This window comes from Camelus ferus, chromosome 17 (genome assembly GCF_009834535.1).
Source record: "Camelus ferus isolate YT-003-E chromosome 17, BCGSAC_Cfer_1.0, whole genome shotgun sequence".
Classification (NCBI taxonomy): domain Eukaryota; kingdom Metazoa; phylum Chordata; class Mammalia; order Artiodactyla; family Camelidae; genus Camelus; species Camelus ferus.
In genome coordinates this window covers 39553104-39569037 of record NC_045712.1, presented here as the reverse complement: position 1 = coordinate 39569037, position 15934 = coordinate 39553104, and the positions used below count along the sequence as shown (strand labels likewise).

The 15934-nt window shown below is 60.1% G+C and overlaps 1 protein-coding gene across 2 annotated transcripts; it reads left to right on the top strand.

The window, feature by feature from the left end:
- Positions 1-152: 152 nt before the first annotated feature.
- Positions 153-13048, top strand: ZBTB47 (zinc finger and BTB domain containing 47). Of its 2 annotated transcripts, XR_004312321.1 has the most exons (7): positions 153-392; positions 3914-5467; positions 7084-7231; positions 8578-8693; positions 9306-9450; positions 9650-10267; positions 11545-13048. XR_004312321.1 is itself a non-coding variant. In XM_032459095.1 (6 exons), the coding sequence occupies exons 1-6, from the start codon at positions 390-392 to the stop codon at positions 10003-10005; spliced, it is 2322 nt and encodes a 773-aa protein (XP_032314986.1). In that variant the 5' UTR covers positions 153-389; the 3' UTR covers positions 10006-11541. The 2 variants fall into 2 exon arrangements, 1 of the variants encoding a protein (XP_032314986.1); XM_032459095.1 differs by lacking the exon at positions 11545-13048 and having other exon boundaries at positions 9650-11541.
- The last annotated feature ends 2886 nt before the right edge of the window (positions 13049-15934 follow it).

Here is a 15934-nt window from a genome sequence, read left to right as displayed (position 1 = left end):
CAGGGCCTGGCGGGGGCCCCCGGTGGCCCGAAGCGGGGCGAGCTGCACCGGGACGGCGCGCACCACGCGTGTCCGCGCCCCCCGCCGGCGTGCAGGGCGGCCTGGCCCTTTAAGCGTCCAGACGGCGGCCCCAGCTGACGCGCGGGCTCCAATCGGCGCCCCGCGCCCCCCGCCCGCCGCGCCCGAGGCTCTGGGGCCGCAGCTGCTCGGCGGCTGGACTCGCCGCGGCCCTGCGCCTCCGCCAGCCCGGCCGCGCCCCCGGGGGCCATGGTCGCGGGGCCCTGCGCCGGGGCGGCCCCCAGCGCGGCGCTTCATGGAGCGGCCCCGGCCCGGCCGCCGGGGGCAGCGCGATCCCGCGGGGCCCTGTGAGCCCCCAGCGCCACGGCACCATGGTACGCAAGGCCCTGCCTGTCCCTCCGCTTATCCGCCCACCTGCCAGCTCTGCCCTCCCGAGCGCACGACCCGCCGGCTCCAGGTGGACGGGCGGGAGGGATCTTCCCCTTTGCTGGAACCCCTTCTCCTAAGTCCCTACGGGGCCGGGAATGCGGCGCTCTGGCGTGGTCCTCGGCTGGGTAGGGGTTAAATTCCTGGGGTGGGGGCCCGGCTCGAGAGACTGAGGTCCTGCTAGGCTCTGGCCGAGGGGGGCACTGGCTGAGGGGGCTGCTTCCCTGAGCCCGGACGGCGCCGCCCTCGGACTGGGTGATGGGGGAAGGGGGGAGGTCGGATTCCCGCCTGGGCCTTGGGCCACGTGGGCGCTGGAGCCGCCCTGCCTGGGGATTCGGGGCTCTTGGGCCAAGCGGAGTGGGGGTGGGGGTGGGGGAACGCCTGCAGCACTGGTCCAAACTCCTGTGTGACCTTGGGCCAATCCCCCGCCCTCTCTGGGCCTCTTTCTCTGGGATGGACGGGTGGCATGGGTGCAGAGGAGGCTGGCATAGACACTCCCTCCCTAGAAGGAGGAGCCTGGAAGTCATGAGCCTGTGCCCTCTTGCTCATTCTCGGCCCACCCACTGCTGCCCGGTGATGGTAGGATTGGCATAGAAGTATGGGGTGCAGATGCACACCTAGGTTTCATCCTAGGACCTCCAGGGAGGCCCTGGGCAGGTTAGGGAGTTGGTGATTTCGTGACAGTGAGGCATGGTACCCCTTTGGAATAGAAGGTCCCGAGCTTGGTGAGCAGCCTGGGCAGGTGTTCCTGGCACCTGGCCTCCCCCAACCCTGGCTTTGGGGGAGGGTTTGAGGGCCTGAACCACCCTGGCAACAGAAGGGCCTAGCCGCTCCCTTGGTCTTGTATCTTAGCCATGCTGGCCTGGACTTGGGGGTGGGGTGTGTGGCTACAGCTGGCTCAGTCAGATGGGGAGGGGCATCTGCAGCTTCAGGGAATTGGCACAGCTGGCTGGGGAGGCAGACACAGCTGGTGGGCCCTGCATGGGAGATGCCAGGCTAGGGGGTAGCTGTGCCCTCCTGAGAGGCTGAAAGTTATGGACTCGGGTGGCATCTGTGTGCCCTGTCAAGGAAGTCCTGTCAGGGTGCCTGGTTGTGAGGTTCTTGGGCCCCTCAAGGGCCAAGGATGGCGCTGGTTTGGCTGGGGGTACTACCTTGGAAATGGAATCTCTAGGGCAGCACTGCCCCCCAGACTAACCCCACTTCCCCTGCTGAGGCCAGAGGGGTCCTCACTGGATCCTGAAACTAGGTCTGCACATGAGAAATGTTGGGCACTGCCCTTGCCCCATGGCAGGCAGGCACTGGCATTCCATGGAGGGGGAAAAGTGGACCAGAGCCCTGTGGCCTGGGGTGGGCTCTCTACAACAGGCCTGACTTTGACAGGCCACTTCCCCACCACTGTCTGGCCCCTGGAGGCCCTGAGGAGCCTAGGTTACAACTCAGATTGCACCCTGACCCCTCACTGACTTGCAGGTGGCAGTAGTTCTGGGGAAGCAGATCTGATCCTCCCCAGGTGCCTGTTCCTGCTTTTTAAGCCATTAAAGGCCAAGGAATCTTTCCGTGTGGAACAGTGTCTAGTTGAGGCACAAATGGGGTGTTCTTAGCAGAGCTAAGAGTCCGGGAGCTCTGCTACTGCTCACTGTGGGACCCTCCCACTCTGAGCCTCAGTTTCTCCATCTGTATAATAGGGTTTGGTCCCAGAGAATGACTCCAAATGAGTCAGAGGATGGAGATGGGAGGGGCTTGGCATCTAATCCCTGTTAGATTGGCTAGGCCTGGACGAGCCAGCAGCTCTGAGACAGAAGGGCAGATAAATGGCTTCTTGGTTAAAGTGAAGGAGGCCTGTGGGGAGAACTCAAGGAAGATGGTGGTGAGAGAGAAAGAGGGCATGGGGTTGGGTGTTGCCCTGAGCTGCTGGGTGTGGAGGGTAGGGCCCAGATCAGGTGTGGAAGCAGGTTGCCTCTGGTGGGCTCATCCCAAGGCCCAGGGCAGATCCTCATTCAGGGGACTGAGAGGCTGAACACAGATACCACCCCCATACCCCCTGCCCAGTTTGGAAGGACTGGCATGAAGGGGAAGGGTGGGCTGTGGATGGATGGGACTGGGGTTTTATCCTAGGGCTTCCAGGGAGGTGCTTGGGGTAGGGGAGTTGATGGCTTTGCAGTGGGGCAAGGAGGTACCCTCAAATGTAGGAGGCTCTGACTCGGCTGGACAGGACCTAACGAGGGCCAGAACCTGGAACCTGCGGGGCTGGTCCAGCCAGGCAGGTAGTCGACAGATATTAATTGAACATCTGCTGTGCACTCGACCCGTGCAAGGCACTGGGCAGCCTGCCTGTCTGTGCTGCCCACCTTTGGGGGAAGTTGCTTTGGTGGGGCCAGGAATAATTAAGCCAGCACTTATTCTGGGCAATTCACAGGTACTGGATGTGGCCCAGGGGTCTAATAATCTGACTCATCAGATTCAAGGGCCTCCTTGAGGCTCCAGAGGCTCTCAGTGGTGAGGCCTCCAAGATGAGGCCATCTTGGAGCCTCCCAGCCTGGACCACACCTGACTTGGGGTCTGAGGGCCTAGAGGGAAAAGGATTTGGGGCAGGCCTTGGGGGTCTCGTGCCTCCAGGCATGATGGACGGGTAGCACAGCTGTGTCCTTTTACCCCTAAAGAACTTTCATGTGAGGGGAGCTGCTGGCTGCCAGGCCTGAAGCCGCAGGCAGCAGCCTGGCCCAAACTCTGGCTGAGGAAAGAGGGGCTGGCTGGATCTCACCAGCCTCTTCTAGCAGGGCAGCCAGGCTGAGGTGGGGAGAAGTTACAGGCCTTGAGCCTGGATTTCTTCACAAAAGTTTCTGCCTCTGCAAGGCCTCAGGGGCCCGCTGCGGGTGAGGTGAGGGGGGTTCCCTCAGGTGCTGCCCCAGGGATGCAATGGCCAGAGGCCGAGCCGTGAGCCAGTGAGCTGACTTCTGTTCTTGAGGTGTCTGGGGTCAGGCAGGCTTGGTTTTATTTGTGTTTGAGTGAGTGCTGGGGAGAGATTCCGGGAAATACTGAAGGGATGCTTCTGAGGATGCTTCTGGGAGGACCACCCAGTCCCCGTTTGCTGAGGTAGCCCCTGGTTTTTAGCACTGAAAGTCCCTTGTCCTGGGAAACCCCTAGGTTCCTGGCCCACCTAGATGGTTGGTCACCCTCATCCCCTTTCCTTCCTTTTTCCCCCTCTTCCGCTTCCCTTCCCGGGATGACTTCTCCCGTTTCACAGTAGAAGAGCTGGAGCCCAGAAAAGTTAGCCAACTGACCCAGGAGTTGATCTGCAGTCATGACCAGAGTTTGAGCTCTGAGGGACAGTGGATTTGGGCTTGAATCCCAGTTTCCCCTTGTTCTTGCTTGGGTTTCAGCTCCTTCTCTGTAACGTGGAGCCAGGAGTGATGGGTGGGCCACCTTCCAGATGGCCTTGACCATCTGACCTGTGCCCTCTGCCCCGCAGTTGCTGGTTGAGAAGACGACGGACTCACCGGCGGCCGAATTCTCGCTGGTGGAGGACGTGGCGCTGCACTTCGCCTGCTTGATGGGCCGCCTGAACGAGCAGCGCCTCTTCCAGCCCGACCTGTGCGACGTGGACCTGGTGCTGGTGCCCCAGCGCAGCGTCTTCCCGGCGCACAAGGGTGTGCTGGCCGCCTACAGCCAGTTCTTCCATTCGCTCTTCACCCAGAACAAGCAGCTGCAGCGCGTGGAGCTGTCCCTGGAGGCGCTGGCGCCCGGTGGCCTGCAGCAGATCCTCAACTTCATCTACACGTCCAAGCTGCTGGTCAACGCGGCCAACGTCCACGAGGTGCTCAGCGCCGCCTCGCTGCTGCAGATGGCCGACATCGCCGCATCCTGCCAGGAGCTGCTGGACGCCCGCTCCCTCGGCCCCCCAGGCCCCGGCGCCGTGGCCCTGGCCCAGCCAGCCGCCAGCTGCACCCCGGCTGCTCCACCCTACTACTGCGACATCAAGCAGGAGGCCGACGCCCCAGCCTTGCCCAAGATCTACGCCCGCGAGGGCCCTGACCCCTACTCAGTGCGTGTCGAGGACGGGGCCGGGGCCACAGGTGGCACAGTGCCTGCCACCATCGGGCCGGCCCAGCCCTTCTTCAAGGAGGAGAAGGAGGGCGGCGTCGAGGAGGCTGGCGGGCCCCCGGCCAGCTTGTGCAAGCTAGAGGGTGGGGAGGAGCTGGAGGAAGAGCTTGGGGGTTCTGGCACCTACAGTCGCCGGGAGCAGTCCCAGATCATTGTGGAGGTGAACCTCAACAACCAGACACTGCACGTGTCCACGGGGCCCGAGGGGAAGCCGGGCACTGCCACGGCCCCGGCCACCATGGTGCTGGGCCGGGAGGACGGGCTGCAGAGACACTCGGAGGATGAGGAGGATGACGACGAGGAGGAGGAAGAAGAGGAGGAAGAGGAAGGCGGTGGCAGTGGAGGGGAGGAGGAGGAGGAGGAGGAGGAGGAAGAGGAGGGTGGCAGTCAGGGAGAGGAGGAGGACGAGGAGGAAGAAGGGCACAGCGAGCAGGAGGAGGAAGAGGAAGAGGAAGAGGAAGGGCACAGTGAGCAGGATCAGGAGAGCTCCGACGAGGAAGAGGAGGATGAGGAGGAGGGGGAGGTGGGGCCCAGGCAGGGGTCTGGGCGCCGGAGCAGCCGGGCGGACCCCCCTCCCCACAGTCGCATGGCCACGCGATCTGCCCGGCGCCAGGGCCCCCCTGAGCCTGAGGAGCCCGGGCGGCGGGGTGGGAAGCGGCCAAAGCCACCTGCAGGAGTGGCTTCTGCCCCAGCCAGGGGGCCACAGGCAGCTGATGGGCTGGGGGCCAAGGTGAAGCTGGAGGAGAAGCAGCACCACCCGTGCCAGAAGTGCCCTCGAGTTTTCAACAACCGCTGGTACCTGGAGAAGCACATGAACGTGACCCACAGCCGCATGCAGATCTGCGACCAGTGCGGCAAGCGCTTCCTGCTGGAGAGCGAGCTGCTGCTGCACCGGCAGACGGACTGCGAGCGCAACATCCAGGTGGGCCTCCTGGGGCTGACGGGTAGGGCAGCAGAGGCTATCCGAGGCCACACAGCCATCCAGTGTCCGGTTGCCTGCACTGCCCGACAGTCTGCCGAGACCAGACTTAGCCCCTTGGACAGTGGGACCAGCCCAGGCCCAAGGGTGAGCCAGATAGCTGGGCCCAGGTCCTCAGGGTGGTAAGAGCTCAAATATAATGTCCTGGAGGAGGCGGACAGATCTGGGCTTTGGCACATGGAGCAGTGTGCAGATAGGATTGGAACAAACGGTACCCTTGGCCAGAGGGGAGAGGGGAGCTTGGGTTTGGGATGATGAGAGAGTTGTCTGAGCACGTGAGCCTAGGGGACAGCCAGCTTCGAGGAGGGATGAGTCAGTATTTTAGTAAATCTTTGGGCTGCCGCAAGGCCAGCAGGGCAACAGTATACAGTTGCACAGATTGTGCACCGCACAAAAGCACAGATGAGGGAAGGAGGGGTTTGCCCAGAGGAGGGCACCATTTTCCACTTGCTGCAAAGGCTGAATAGAGCAAGGGGCAGCCGGGTGGGAGGAAACCCCTGCATTCAGCATTTTGGAGATGCCAGCTGGCCTGGGCCTGGGGAAGAGGGACCGGATGAGCAGTTTGGGCAGCGCAGGGGCTGCTGGGGCCGAGCAGGGGAGCTGGGCTGGCTGCCAAGCCTTGGGCCAGCCTGGCCTTTCAGGATGCAGGCAGCGCAGGGCCAGCCAGGCTGGTTTTTACCCTTTCTGGCTGGGAGTGAGGTTGGGGGGCAGTAGGTAGGCGGGTGCTAATTGCCTAAACTAATTTCTAATTGCAGTGCCCTGTGGAGAAAGCGTTACCTGGGGGTTACCTGGTCTCCTGCCCCACCCTCGTGTACCTGTCCTCACTTGCCCACCTGCTAGGCTGCCCTTTGACTCTACCTGCACACACCTGAGCTTGCCTCCTGAAGGGGAAAGACACTTATACCTCTTCCACCCCAGCCATGCTGACCCAATTTCTGCCCGAGCCCTGGCCTGCTGCAGGGATGGGTAGAACAAGGGACCAGGGGAAGAGGAGGAGGGCAGTATGGCCCCCATGGTTCCCATCACCCCTCTCTTGCCTGGTAGGCCCTGGTACCCCCTGTGGTCCCCAACAGCCAGTCCTTTGGAACCCGCCTCCTTGGGTATCTCTATGGTGTCAGGGCATAGGTCCCAGCAGGGGGAGGCAGTGGAGATAACACCTCAGCTCTGCCGAGACCTGTTATCTGGAGGTTTTCTCCATGATCTGTGTAGCCCCCTCACCTGCTGTGGCTCTTCAGCCAGTCATATGTCTCCCTTCTGTAGAGAAACACCTTGTTGAAATGAGCACAGAGGAGGGACTTCCTAGAAGAGGTGACCCCTGATCCTAGTGAGTTCAGGATGAGGCAGGGCCCCAGGCTGCAGCCCTGGCTGGGTAGGTGGGTAAGTGTTCAGGGAGTTACCACCCCCAGCTCTCAGAACATCGCATCTGGCTGGTCCTTGGACATCAAGGCCTCTCTCTCCAGCACAGTTCAGGTGGGGAAACTGAGGCCTAAAGTGGGACAGTGACTTGTCCTAGGTCACATGGTCCTGACCCTGGACCTAAATTCCTCTCCCCCCTGCAGTGTGTGACATGCGGCAAAGCTTTTAAGAAGCTCTGGTCTCTCCACGAGCACAACAAAATCGTGCATGGCTATGCAGAAAAGAAGTTCTCCTGTGAGATTTGCGAGAAGAAGTTCTACACCATGGCTCACGTGCGCAAGCACATGGTCGGTAAGTCTAGGCTGGTGGGGGATGGAGCTTGAGGTCCGAGATGGGCCAGCTGCTGGGTGTGCTGGGAAGCACTTCACATCCAAGGGCAATATGAACGGATGAGAAGGCTCCTCGCAGCTGGGAGGCCTGGGCAGGTTGCAGTGGCGGGTGTGTCTGGACAGGCTCTGGGGCCAGGGCTGCCATGTACAGTTGGGGAGGTTGCACATGGCACAAGAGCTCCCAGACAAGATGGTAGGTGGAGACTAGAATCCAGCTGGCACATTGCGAGCCAGGCTGTGCATCCTGGCACGGGGCTGTGTCCACCGGGAAAAGCAACACCTTTTCCTAAATTGCACAAAGTGCCTTAAGGGCTGACACAGGCCCTGTCTCAACCTGAGGACAGCTGTGCCTTTGACAGGGCTGCAGGCTGCTCTGAATCCAACTCTCCCCCAGGGATCACACCCAGACAGAATAAGGAGGCCCCCAAGTGTGTTGGACCGCTCTGCTGCCTTGGGCATGGTTGTCCCTCCCATTTAGGTGGGCCTGGCTAGGAGTCTGGTGTCCAGGTGACACTCCCTTCTTTGCCTGCTTAGGGCCTGGAGCTCTAGGGAAGGGTAGCCAAGGAGGGCAGTGGGCCCTGGCCAGGCCTTACCCCCTTTCTCTGCTAGACAATGCTGGAGGATTCCAGCATGAACTGACTGGGAGGTGGGACCCTGGGGGCTGGCTCTCAGCCAGGAGTATGCTGGATGACCCAGGATTGGTGTTCCTTTCTGGGCTCAGATTCCCCAGCTCTGAAGGGGACCCTCCCTGTCTCTAATTGCTTCTTCTCAGATCCTCCTTGAAGAGTTTGTTCTGGGGGGAGCACAGGTAACTCCCTCCGGATGGCATGGACCCGAGGCTGAGGCCATCCTCTGTAAAGCCCAGCCACGCTGCAGGCTCAGGGCCATTCTAACCTCTCTTCATGAAGAGGATGCCGAGGCCCACTAAGGCCCACAGTGGCCACTCGGAGCCAGTGGCTGGGCCAGGATTTGAGCCAAGGCCAGTCCCATTTGGAATCCTTTGATCTTTCCACAAAGCTTTGGGAGTGAAGTGGCCTTGGCTGTTTCCCTCAGCCAGAGGCTAAAGAACCGTGAGGGCCTCCACGCTGCTCTGACCAGACAGACCTAGCCTGGAGGGAAGGGGCCGTGCCTGGGAGTCAGTCCAGGTCCTGGGACAGAGGCTGTGGGATAGGCCCCAGGGAAGGTGATGCCCCAGGAGGCAGGACCTGGGCTCACTTTGGGAGGTGATCAGAGGGGCCCCCTGGGAGGAGCTAGACAGGTCCCCCCCTCCCCCCGAGATGTCATGGCCATGGTACCTGCCCTGTGTAGCCCACACAAAGGACATGCCCTTCACCTGCGAGACCTGTGGGAAGTCCTTCAAACGCAGCATGTCTCTCAAGGTGCACTCACTGCAGCACTCCGGGGAGAAGCCATTCAGATGCGAGGTGAGCTCCCTTCTCCTCCTGCCCCAGGCCACCCTAGTGGGGCAGGGATCAGGGGCAGCAGCTGCTTAAAAACCAGGTGGTTGAGGGGACTGGAGTCAGGATGCAGAAAGAGAGGGGCCCATCCTGTCTGTGGTCCCTGCCTCCCACTCCATCCTTACCTGGTTGCACACCTGCCCCTCCCCACTCCCCCTGCCATCCCACCCTAACCCAACCCTGTCATGTTCAGGGTGGGAACTCTGCATGGGCTGGAACCTTGGGGTGGGTTTTCTGGAGAGGTGGAGAGAGAAGCATCTCAGGCAGAAAGATCAGAAGTGGAGCTGCAGGTGGGGATGAGGGGGCCTTCGGACAAGTAGGAAGGATGGAGGGTCTCTGCTTTAAGCATGAGGGCTCCCTCCACTCTGAGGCCTTTCCCCACTTTCTGACCCCCATTCCTGCCTGGGCTCCGCGTGCCCACGGCCTCTCCACTGCCCCACCCAGGAGTACCTCCGCTGGCCTTTGCATCCACACCTTCTTGCCCAGGAGCCCCTACCCAAGTGAGTCCTTCCCAGGGCCCTGAGGTCTGGGGCCAGCACTTCCCTCCCTGAAGGCTTCACCTCCCACCCCCACTCTCAGAACTGCAATGAGCGCTTCCAGTACAAGTACCAGCTGCGGTCACACATGAGCATCCACATCGGCCACAAGCAGTTCATGTGCCAGTGGTGTGGCAAGGACTTCAACATGAAGCAGTACTTTGACGAGCACATGAAGACTCACACAGGTGCGGCTGCCCCACGCGGCGGGGCTCAGCGCTGGCCTCTCTGCCTTCCAGGGTCGGTGAGGCTGGTACAGAACCGCCAGGGTGGGAGGATCCGAGAGTGCCAGGCTCGGGCCCCACTCCGGTTCCCTGGGCGCAGGGAGGCGGGCCGAGGGCTGGGGCGTGGCAGCCAGTGACCCATCCCTACCCACCCCGCCTGCAGGGGAGAAGCCGTACATCTGCGAGATCTGCGGCAAGAGCTTCACCAGCCGGCCCAACATGAAACGGCACCGGCGCACGCACACCGGCGAGAAGCCCTACCCCTGCGACGTGTGCGGCCAGCGCTTCCGCTTCTCCAACATGCTCAAGGCGCACAAGGAGAAGTGCTTCCGCGTCAGCCACCCCCTGGCCGGCGACGGTGCCCCCGCGGCCCCGGGCCTGCCCCCCGCCCCGCCCCAGGCGCTGCCCCTGCTGCCCGGGCTGCCCCAGACCCTGCCGCCCCCGCCGCACCTGCCGCCCCCGCCGCCGCTCTTCCCCACCGCAGCCAGCCCCGGCGGGAGGCTGAACGCCAACAACTAAGCGACTGCGCTGCGGGCCCAGGACCCTCCCCGCCTCCTCGTGGGGCGGGGCCAGCAGCCCCTCCACAGGGGGCTGGACACGCTCTGCTGGAGGCCCCTGAATTGGGGGACAGGGGGGCGGTGCAGGCTGGCAGCCCCCAGAGCGGGCGGAGGACACCTCACTCCCAAGTGCCCCCTTTCAGTGACTCCTTGAAGCCTTTTTTTTTTTCCGAAAGTGAAGGAAAAACTAAAGAGAGGAAACTATTGGCTGCATCCCCCTCCAGGTGAGGGGGTTGCTGGAGGCGCAGGTACAGTGGGGAGGGGCCTGGGGACAGGTGTGACTGGTCACACTGTGGAGGCCCAAGCCAGAGGGGGGTGGCCAGGCCCAGCTAGGGGTCAGCTTCAGTGGCTCATCCCCTCCGCTCCTGGGCCCCCCTAACTTGCCCCTCATTCTGGAGGGTTTGGGGAGGAGTTGGGGACCCAGTGGGGGGGCTGCAGCTATTGAGGCAGGGACTCGAGCCTGGATGCTCAGGAGCATGTTGGGTGGGGGCGCCGAGTGGGGAAGACTGCAGATGCAGCTCTGCACCGGTGGGAGTGGGGTGGGCAGGGGCTGGACCCCAGGCATTTGTTTCCCCTACTCACAACTCTGCCGGCAGGCACAGGGCTCCTCAACCCGTATTGGGCTGCACTGAGGGCCCTGGGTCCTGGAGATGTCCCCAGGAGCCGCTGAGCCTCAGGGTGTTTGTGGGCCAGGCCCTGAGTGGGCAGACAGGCTGGTTCCCACAGCACCAGCTCCCAAGGGGCAGCCCCAGAAAGCCTGCAAATAAGTGGACCCCAGGGGCAGGACCCTAAGGAGGAGGCTTGGGCAAATATTTTAAGGTTTCAAGGTGCTATCAGTGGGGCAGAGGGTGGAGCAGCTGTTCACAGAGCACCTCGTTCCTCACCAGCTGCCCCGGCCGTATATCCCACACTAGAGATGTGTGTCTGTGTCCGTCTCTGCTCCCTGAAGGCAGCACCAGGCCTCACCCACTCCTAAGCCTGGTGACAACCCGCTCCCCGGCTGGTGTCCAGCATCCTTGTCCCTCCTGGGCCTCTGTGCTGGTGGGTGGGGCGAGGAGCCTGCATGATCAGGCCCTGGGGGTTGGGGGTACTGGGGGAGCCCCAGCCTGTGCCCAACGCTTATCCCCACAAGGCCAGCACTAATAGGACATCCTTTTTTTTGTTGTCATTTAACGTCTTTATTCCTGCCTTTAAATGAGGAGGAAGGTTCCATAAGCTACATGTTTCCTAGTTAAGCTCTTTCCTGTTGTGTTTATACAGTTTTGTTTGTTATACTCTTTGCACCTTAAAACCCCATGACCACCCCAACACAACCACCTTCCCAGCATGGCTGGAGTGGGAAGAGGCCTGAGCCCAGGGGGGCAGTGAGGGGGACTGGCCCCATCAGCCCAAGAGCTGAGGGAGTCAGAACCCCTCTGACCTCCTTGTGAGGCCCAGGGCGCTGGGGCAGGGACTGGGGACATTTTAATCATCAATAAACGAAGCACTTTATTCTGTACAGATGTGGGCAGGCCCAAGGAGCCCGAGTGATTTGAGGATTTAGAACCCAAGCCACACCGCCCAGATTGTTCTCTGGGCTCAGAGCGGGCAGTACCCTGAGTTTCGGGGCTGCAGGAGGAACAGTGCAAGCCAGAGCCTACGGACACACCGTCAGGTGCCCCTGCTGTCCCCTGGGGAGAAAAAGTGGGCCCCTCCCCAAGAGAGGAAAGCTCCCTGTCTGGCCCTCAGCTCTGCGGCTCCTTCACCCCAAGGCTGGGGGTTCCAGCCACTTACAGGGTCAGGGCTGTGCCTCTCAGGCTCCTGCTTTACTGTCACTCTTCCCTTGTCCTGCACCCTTGATCTCCGGGCTTCCATGGCGTCCTCAGGGTCCCCTCTCCCTGCTGCCCCCTCCCCCTTGCTATTTCTAACCTCCAGTCCCAGTGCCTGGCAGCTCCTCAGAGCTGGCCCACATTTTCCTAAGAAAAGTGATCTCCCCAGATGGGCTATATGCTGGGACTCCCATGGATTTCCCACCCCGTTGCTGACACCAGGGTCTTCCACAAGGGATGGTGGCCCTGTCACATGCTAGCCTCACTGCAGCCTTAGTGAGCCTGGGGGGCCCTCGCCAGGCTGGGCCTCTGGTCCATGAGGTCAGACTTCGACAAGCAGGAGCTGGAGACGTGTACGGGGGAGCTGGTGCGAGACCTTGTCCAAGGACTTGGGTTCCCTGTTCTTACAGTTCCCTTCTGAGGGCATCAGAGGGGTCCAGACATCAGGCTGGGCACTGGTCCAATGGTCACTGTAGCTGCAGATGGGCATGGCCAACCCCTCTCCTGGGAGGCCTCTGTCCCAGTGGGGACAGGAGCCCTGTGTCCCTGGTGCTAAATGCTTTCTTCCCCTTGGGTGGGTGTTGGTGGGAACTCCTTTCTGGCCAGACCACACGGGTCTGAAGCAATAATGGAACCTCAGCAATGCCAGTATGGATAGTGGGTTCTCATTTTACCAGCTTTTACATTTCCTTTTTATCTTTTGAAACAAATTAACAAGCACCTGGATATCAGAGTGAGGGGAATGGGGCATCACTTACCAGGGCTGGTGGTGGGGATCATCACCTCCCACTGGAGCTCTGCCAGGGGCGTCCCTCTGTCCAGCTGGACTTCTCGATCCATTTGGCCAAGACCTCAAGTCCATACCCTGGGCCTGTCCCCTCCCCAGCTCCCCTTGCACTCCCTGGCCTTGGGCCAGCTCGGGGTGAGAGGCCAGAGTGATGAGGTGGGCCTCAAGCCCCATGACCACAGTTCACGACCAGCCCCTGGGGCTGAGGGCACAGAGCCTGAGCCTCTGACCCTGCTGCCGCGGCCGTCACAGCATCCCTTGCAGGAGGCTCAGTGGTGCAGAACCGTGGTGCCCAGGCATGTGGACCCTTGATGTTTGGTCCTATGTGGCCACCCCACAGCCATAGAGCGCATGGGGACAGCAGGAGGGTGAGGAGAAGAGTGAAGGGGAATAAAGGCAGTACCACTGTCCATGGCCCAGCTTCTTCTTTACCCGGTGCCGCCCTATTGGCTGAAAAGACCAGAGCAACAGCAGTGACCCGACAACTCGGCCACAGACCGCACAGACACCTGTGCCCCTAGCGTCTGCAGACCCCACCTCCCTCCTTCCCTTGAGGATGGGCTGGGCTCCTGGGCAACATCCCAGAGCCAGGAGCTGAGGCAAGAGCAGGGGTGCACCCCGCCCCAAATGTGCTGGGTCCTGGGCCAGGTGCAGAAGGGGCTTGAGACAGGTTGAAGCACCAAAAGTTGTGCACACCAGAGGCCAGGGCCCTGGGACAGCAGGGACTAGGCCCTCCCATTCCCATGCTCAGCACTGGGGATGCTGTGATGAGCAGTAAGGACTCACCCTTCCCTCGGCAGGCAGCAGGGGGTAGGTCTGAAGGAGCCCGATGTCAGCACCTGGGAGGATGTCTCAGGTGGAAGACAGGGAGTGGTCTCGGAGACAGGGGCAGGCGGCTCTCCCTGGAGACCTCTGAGGATTATTCCGCTGGAGCGCTGGCTCTGTGCCGGACGGAACTCTGGGTGAAGGAGGCCCCTGTGCCCTGTGTATGTGGCACTTGGTCCCAGATACCTGGAGAGGAGGCTGATGGGTAGGTTCACTAACTGGCCAGAAAAAAAGTGCAGGCCGCCAAGATGTGGACGTGACATTGCCTTCCACACAGTCATACTTCTCTGAAGGGAACAGGGGCTCACTCAGGTAACCCTAAAAATGAAGCTCGATGACAGGCCTGTGGGCACGGCTGCTTGGGGTGGGAGGCAGGTTCTGCTTCTGTGTTTCCACTCTCCTCCCCATCCGTCTGCCCTGCCTCGCCACACATTCCCTTCCCTTCAGCCCCACCACACTGCCCTCATTCTCCAGTGTTCCCATCCTCACCTTCCAGATTCTTGGGCACCTGTCACGTCTGGGCAGGAGTCAGAGGCCGCTGGGTGGCTGGAGGCTGTGGCTGGCGGGCACCATGGCTGACATCTCTGAAGCACTCACTCTCCCCGAGTCTTGCTCTTTGGGACCAAGCACCTCACTAACACTCACGCCCTGGGGCCTGGGTCAGAGCAGCGCCAGCCTGCAGGAGAAAGCTGGGCTTTCTTTTCCTCAAAAGCACAGTAGGTGTCAGTGAGATAAGAAAAGGACACAGCCCTGGCTCAGCAGTGCCCTTGGGGCTGCCCCCCAATTATGGGGCTTTCTAGAGCCATGACTGGTGAACAAGTCAGCGTAAGCTGTGTTCTGCTCCTGTAACAAACCACCTCTAAACCTCGGTGGCTCCACTCTCCATGTGGTGGCTCCGAATTGCAGGCTGCTCTGACCTTCTGTCATCTCTGTATTGACACAGATTTTCTCACTGATGTAGCTCTTGTGTGTTGGCAACACTTTACAATCCCTCCTCAGCCCACAATCTTTGTGGTGGCTGAGGACCTGAGGAAACAGAGGCTCAGAGAGGTCAAGTAATTTGTACATGGCCAGAAAGTATGGGAGTCAGGATTCAAACCCAAGTGTGTCTGGTTCCTAAGCCACTGAACAATGCCACCTCCGCACATTCGACTTCTCTGTGTCCCTTCCACTCAGCAGAGTTGGGCACTCGGTGGTGTCCAGGAGAGCATGGCAGTGGATGGTGAACCAGGGCTATTGGTTACAAACAACAGACCCTCCTCGAGTTAACTGAAGCAGAAGATACTTTAATGGGGTGACTGAGCTGGGAACAAACCCAAATCTCCCTGCAGGACTTGCCCCAGGGGAGGTTTGGCTGCCACCCCAGCTGGGAACTAGTGATACTGAGGACTGAACTCTAGCAGCTCTGTCCCTACTGTCCGCCAAAGCTGGACATCCCCTCTGCCACCCTCAGCAGAACACTGGAGTCTGTGTGGTGCCCACTTCCTTGCTTTTCTTTGCTCTGAATCAGTCTCACCTGGTGTGCCTAGCTGGCACATCCAGGTCACAGATCTATATCCTAGCTGCAAGGGAGGCTGGGAGAGCTCGTCTAGGTTGGAGGGACTCACGATCAGAAAAAGGCTGTCTAAACGCGCTGGGTGGCCGCAAAATGTTCACAAATACACACAGTCTAGCCCGACTGCCCAACAGCAATGCGCCCTCCTCCTCACAACAAGAACAACAAAGTGTGCTTGACAACCTCCCTCATACAAATAAAAAACGCATTCCCATTTTCCATCCTCTTCCCAACGCGAGCAACGTCACTTCTCATTGCTGACTGCGTCTAGCCCCAAAGCCAACATCTACAGTGAGAGCTGCTCTCTTCCGGTTCAGCAGTGGTCCTGTTCTGGTGCTCTGACACGTGTGGGCTGTCTTGTAAATGTAACCATCACCAACCAGACCCTTTACAGAATAGAAGGGGAATGTGGGCCGGGGGAGAAAACTAGGTAAAATATTTGCATATATATATATATATGCAAATATTTATAAAAAACTGAATCACTATGTTGTACACTAGAAATTAACACACTATAAACTGACCATACTTCAATTTTCTAAAAATGTAAGGGTTTAGGGGAAAAAATGACCCAGTAAGTTGGCAAAAAAAAAAAAAAAAAAAAAGCATATATCTTACCCAGCAAGGAAGATGCTCCCATGCCATTCAGCCACTGGTGACGAGGTCAAGACGGTGTTGATGTCGTCTTCCTGCTCTCCCCTTTGACGCTCTCCTGACCACAGCCAGCACCCCGGAGGGTCACAGAACTCACCCCAAGGGCGCCTCGAGTCTGCAGTCTTGCAGGATAGGTGCCCTTCGTGGTCCTGTATGGGGTTGCTCTCGTCACCCACTTTTTTTTCGATTTTTTCACTGAGGTGAAATTCATATGACATAGAATTAATCACTTTACAGTGAACATTAATGACATTAAACATTA